This window comes from Pelobates fuscus, chromosome 3 (genome assembly GCF_036172605.1).
Source record: "Pelobates fuscus isolate aPelFus1 chromosome 3, aPelFus1.pri, whole genome shotgun sequence".
Taxonomy (NCBI): domain Eukaryota; kingdom Metazoa; phylum Chordata; class Amphibia; order Anura; family Pelobatidae; genus Pelobates; species Pelobates fuscus.
Window position 1 is genome coordinate 15,152,731 of NC_086319.1, and position 6,438 is coordinate 15,159,168.

The following is a 6,438-nucleotide window of genomic DNA, read 5'->3' on the forward strand; positions in this document are numbered from 1 at the left end:
TTTTCAAAATGCCAGACATCAAAAATATCTTCTCTCAAAATACTTTTGTAATAAGTTTTCTTTTTTTCTAAAATAGCGATTATCGTAATTAGATTTTGTTAAATATTTCCATTTGCCCCATAATATATAAAACCCAGCTATTCCTCTTACTATGCCATCAGTTTCCAGGCTTGGTAGATGGCCTATGGGTGCAGAACCCAGCCTTTATAGGGAATGTACTGGAGAAGAATTCATTCTGGCCATGTGGCCACTCAGGAAGAGTTCTTTTTGAAGATATTGTTTATTGATTCCTTGAAAAATGAAGGGGCTAATACCTCTGCATATTAGTGCTGGGTTTCTTTTGACAACACGATGTCATCACAACAAAATCATAAATGTCATTAAAATTCCACAGATTTCATTGCAATCATTCATTATATTTGACAATTAACTACCTCAAAAAGTTTCCTACCTTTCAGCCAAGCTTGAAATCGCTCTAATAGTTCGATACAAAACAGCTGTGAGTGTGACTTGCCAGACACACACTCTCTGGCCCATTTCTCTTGTTCTACATCCTTTTCTGTATTACTGTCAGGGCAGGTTAAAAGCACAGAGATAATGCCTCAGGTGAATTATCGGATGAGTTTTCATGCTATTGGCATTTTGGAATGAGATTAAAGTGCCACAACATCTGCTCTTTTTAATAACTCGTTATAAAACTGATCGTGTTTTTATTAACTAATAAGTAAAACTATTTTACAGCCACGTTGATGCTTCAGTCCTTTGACGGAGTCTCTAAGGGCTGGTCCATTAAACTATGGCATCCTGACACTAACTCCCATCTTTCTTATTTATCCTTTTGGACCCAGATTCCCTCCCTGTTTTCTACCCTCTTTTCTAGGAGATCCATATTTGAGTGTAAAACAGAGCGCCACAACAATAATACTCACAGTAATGTGTCTTTAAACTATTATCATTACTGGTATTTATAAAACATTTACAGCTTTTTTTATACAAAGTAGATGACTCAAGAGCTTACAATCTAAAGGTTATGATCGGGACTTGAGACAAGAGGGAGCAGGGGGAAATTTGAGAGCAAGTGCACAGACAGCTAAGATGTGATTAAAAAGTCTCTGTCACGCCTATATCAGAAATGAATATTTCATAAAGATAGAATGAAATACGCAGATTGACTGTGTTGGGTTCTCACTGAAATTCTAACACAGTGAAAAGATAGGGACTACTTTATCTCAGTATTTTTCCTCTTGACAAGGACAGTTCAGGTAAGTAAATCTCACCTTTCCATGCCTCAATTGCCAGCGCACCCCCAGCGGCGATGTCACTCTTGTGCATCTTTGCAAAATGGATATGATCTAGATCTCCTAAAATGAATGTGATGAGATAACTAGTGAACGTATGTACTGCAGGGGGTGAGGTTTGGGGCGGAGGGCATGGTTCAAACAAAGCAACAGGAAAACAAATATGTTGTTTAAATTGTAAAAGTGTGATTTTTTTCAATTGATCAAGACTTGGTTTTAAGTTCATTTAAGTATTAAATCGGCACTGTCACCCCAACCCTCCTAAAAAATGAGTATTTCACGAAGATAGAATCTTTATAAAATACTCATTTTGACTGTGTTGGAATGTCACTGGAGTAGGGACTACTTTGTTTCTGTATGTTTCCTCCACCTGTCACTTCTAGACAGTGGGTGGAGTTATTGCCATTTACTGCCCTGTTAATCCCCCCCCCCCCCCCCCAGCCGTCACCAGTGACAGTTGTATGGAATTGGCTCAGTCTATAGGGGATCCCTCAGTCTTAAGGGATCCTTCATAGATCTCAATACTGAACTCTTGCACATGCAAGCAGTGATCGGAGCTGAAGAAGACCCCCCGAAAGAAGATGGCCGCTCCCACGTGGCACAGGTTCAGGTAAGTAGAACTCACCTTTATTTACCCACAACGGCAAAAGTCAATGTCTGGTGTCTTTGCAAATTCTGCAAAGTCCCCAGACGGTGACAGTGACGCTTTCAGACCGAATACAGAATTTACAATCTATTTTACATCCTAGGCCGAACAACTTGCAACAGTTTACATCTTACATGAAAGAAAATCTCTCTGTGGGATTACTGGTTTGCACTGAATATCACTATATTTTGCAATGAACAATTAAATTTATCCCAAAAAATATTATTTCTTTTTTTTTTTTTAACCACTGTCATTTTCCTTTTGCAGGAAGATCTACTTGGACAAAGAAGTGTTTGTGAACAACCCAACAGTTCAGTATTTCGAGCAGTTCAACACAAGCAGCCGGTGAAAGTACAGAGATTGTTTTTGTATTAATAAAACCACTAAATTAGATCTACCATATCTGATGGCTTATCTCATTAAATTAACCTTTTAGAAAAGCACATACTTTGGGTCTGTGTTTATGTAACAATAAAATATTTTCACATTATTGTGCCTTGTATCTCCTGCCCTGGGCTCATCATCTGGTTTCTCTACTCCTTCTGAAATGGAACATTCCACTTCCACTGAAAGGGTTGAATAAATTAGTGGGAAAGAACTATCATGCAATTAAAACGGGCTGGAATTGTTGCCCCTCCCCCCTGTAAGGGGAGGATATGGTGTGTGACATGTTCATATTTACATTATATTAAAGCAGCCTTATGTATAACAGTCAAGTTGACAAAACGTGACAATGGCTGGAGCTTAAAGCAAGGATCTGTTTCAGTTGCCAATCAGATTTACCCACAATCCATCAGTAAAATCAATCCCCCAGAAGGGTAAACAGCAGACATAACGGGCAGAGGAGAATAAAACAGCAATGCCCAGATATTGAGATCCGGCACAAGGAAATAAAGATAATAAGTGGGGGCGGGGCCTGGGCAACATTGCGACTGGCACTGTCCGGCAACCAACCTCGTTGTGAACGCCCTACACGAGCTCCGGAGTGTCCTGTGGCCCTTAATGTAAGACTCACCTGCGACTTACTGGAGCAAACGGAACACCTCTGGAAGCAGCTCCCTCTGCAAACGATGGAGAGGAGAGGGAGGCCTCGTGAGCCCATCGGACAGGCGAGACGGCCGCTCGCCTGTACTGTGCGGCACTGGGCGTCCGCAGGACAAGACACAGCTCCGTTTCCCCCCCCCCCTCCTCTGGACCGGTGGGGGTTATCCCGGTCCACACTGGCTGGCCTGCAACAACAAGCCCCAGACCCTGAGACAGCAAATCCCGCGACCTACTTAACAAAGATGGCGGCGGCCTCAGGAGCTGGTGAAGCACAGACCAGGAAGCTGCAACAAGACCACACTGACAGATACCTACAGCACCTGGACGAAATCTGTCAGCGACTCTGCGCTACCCTAAAGGCAAGACAGGGGCATGCTATACCCGTTCAACACACACGGGATCCCCGGAGCAGAGTGGGAAGTGGAAGTGGCGGGAAGCCTCTGGGCATCCCATCGGAACGCGCACGCAGACACCCACATTCTGGCCCACCTAGGCCGCAGGCTACGGAGGGCAAGACCCCGGTGCATCGTCCACACGGGCAGGGGACCACTCGCAGCCAGCGGAGGCACAACATCCGGTCCACCTGTCTACCCAAGGAAGGGCAGGATTTGGACCCTTTGAGGCCCCAAGACCGTGGATCCAAGATGCTGGCCTGCAAGTCGGCCTGGGGCGGGAGGCATATCCCCCACACCGCACCAACTGCAGAAACCTGGGACCCCCTTAGGATCCACACTCAGAGCAACCTGCCGACCGGAATAGGCTGAATGCATGACCCTGGACTGTAACATAATCTAACGCTGACAAAAGCGCTTGAAAATGCTTTACACACACTGCTTCCCGCAAACCTGGCCAGTGGCAAGCCTAATCCTAAACGTTGCTGTTGCACCTATATATCTCATGTATGTTCTTTTATCATTTTGTTGATGCTTTATTATTTTCACGTCACTCACACTCTAGCTTAAGACTAGCACAACATGTAATCACTCACTCATAGCTTAGGTAGGCAAGAGAGATGTATAGCCACCTTATGAGTCAGCCAAACATGAGCCTAATTGCTAATCTAAAGGAACTGTTATATCTAGCCTGTTTTACTATGTATTGTATACTTTCTTACCGTAGTTCACTAGAGTTACACAAGACTATCTGCTTAACCCCTTAAGGACCAAACTTCTGGAATAAAAGGGAATCATGACGTGTCAGACACGTCATGTGTCCTTAAGGGGTTAAACAAAAATTGTGCATGTATTTTCAACTACCCCTTTGTAACAGATGTCTAAACATTGCGTGAGGATTGCCGTTGGGGTAGCTTGTGCACGTTTGTCAAACTAATATGCACTGCAAAAATAAAAAATTTAAAAATAAAAAAAATAAAGATAATAAGTATAAATAAAGGCAAGTAGCAAAGGGAGAGAGTGTAATAATTAAATCTGTCACCTAAAATGTACCTTTCTCCTAAAATGTAATCTTCTCTTCCTCTCTCCCAATCTGTTCTTATTTTCTTCATATCTGATCTTACTAGTTAAAACAAAGTAGGGACAACTTTATCCTATGTATTTTTACTACGCCTTATAGACAAATAACCAAATACTAATTACAAGTATGGAAACGGAAAGCAAATTGCTTGATGGATGAAAATTTGTCTGTGGAATTTGTCCTATTGTTAGTTTGTTTTAGCTACAAGGAGGGAACTGCTGGCTCCTTCTTTGTTATAATTTAAAATGGAAATAGTGGGCAGCTCTACCACATGGCCGGGTACCAGTTTAGGGAGTTCTCTACTCCACTGAATATGGCATCAGGTCTAAAACATGCAATTCCCATGTCCATTTCAGCGCCAGTGAATAAAACCCACACAGAAGGAGGAAATACCTCTTGAGCACAAATCAGATTTCCAGCGATTATAATTTCTTATTGAATTCTCAAGTATGGCATTTTAGTGATTTAATCTTATGTTTGCGTCATTGAAAACAAGTTTTGTTTATGAAATTATGATTAGCGGCCTGTACAGGCAGCATTTCCTGTTTTTGCTCATATAACACTTTGCAAAATCCATCTGCATCACTTCCAATAAATCATGTATCATTTGCCAGTGTTTGCAATTGTTTACATTGCTAGAAGCAGAACACACTGCCGTGTACGATGCTCAGATAAAGTTCATGCAAGAGACACGTTACAGGCTTGTCCTCCAAACAATGCTGTATTCCAGGACTTGCTTGCCTTATTACGAAAAACAGTCATGCATTAACAATAATTAAATGATAGTACATATCTAAACTGCATAATGTCTGTGAAAAAATGTCTGTCATCATCGGGCACTGCAAACTGGTAACTGACATAATTGGCATCTACCTTTGCAAGCAACGGTGGGAGGGTCCCATCCCTTCCTCATGCAATCCACCCCCGCCCTCCGCTGTTTAGAACATGATATAGATAGAGAGAGACATGGATAGACAGATAGATAGACAGACAGATAGATAGATAGATAGATAGATAGATAGATAGATAGATAGATAGATAGATAGATAGATAGAGAGAGAGACATGGATAGACCGATAGATAGATAGATAGAGAGAGAGACATGGATAGACCGATAGATAGATAGATAGATAGATAGACAGATAGATAGATAGATAGATAGATAGATAGATAGATAGATATTAATTGCAATGCAGCCCTCTCATCTCCAGGCATTAAAAATAAAGCCTAAAAACTATTATGGACTTAAGGGTTATAGTGACCTTTTAATGTTAAAGTTGATTGACATCATTAACAAAACAAGGGGGTAGGTCTTTCAAAAGATCAGCAAAAATAGCCAATTTAGAAATCCCCAAATTATTTTTTTCATCATTAAATTTAACATGTTTATGTACCACTTTACCACTGTTTTACTTAAATGTCTATATGCCGTACTCATTCTGCCCAATGTAACCTTTTATAACGTAAACATAAATACAGAATTATACATTAATTGAGACCACATCATGTTTGGAGGTTTAATACCCCTTTATCCTGTTATGGTACTTTTTAGCAGTAAACCAAAATGTTTAAATGTCTATCTGTTCCTGTCCAAATCAATAAAATTGAATTGCGTATATACGCTGAAGTAATTAAGTCTGACACACAAGGTTCAGGTTAAAATAACTTCGAGAAAATTTATTGGCAAGTGATTAAAAAGCGGACGCGCAGGCCCTTTTAAGAGACATTTTACGTCATCATTGATTATTAGAATATCAGCAAATAAACATCATTAATTGGATTAATTGTTAAGTGTCGGGATTAGTGTCCACCTATCAATATTATTAATTGGCTCAAAAACTAAGTGGTTAGTCCCGTGTCCACCCACCAAGAGGTGGGATTGTTCTGGACACGGGTGGGGACAAGGGGGTCTTGAGCGTCATTTTACACGGTCGGTGATCTCAGGCCTCGTGGCCAGGTGCAAGGTCTCTTATGAAT

General features: G+C 41.1%; 1 protein-coding gene across 2 annotated transcripts in view; it reads left to right on the top strand.

Annotated features, from left to right (window-relative positions):
• Positions 1-2,387, top strand: part of RIBC2 (RIB43A domain with coiled-coils 2) — a 32,061-nt gene extending 29,674 nt beyond the window's left edge. For both annotated transcript variants that reach the window (XM_063446744.1, XM_063446743.1), the window contains one exon: positions 2,212-2,387. In XM_063446744.1, coding sequence (XP_063302814.1) covers positions 2,212-2,293 — 82 coding nt within the window. In that variant the 3' untranslated portion in view covers positions 2,294-2,387. The remainder of the gene's footprint in view (positions 1-2,211) is intronic.
• The last annotated feature ends 4,051 nt before the right edge of the window (positions 2,388-6,438 follow it).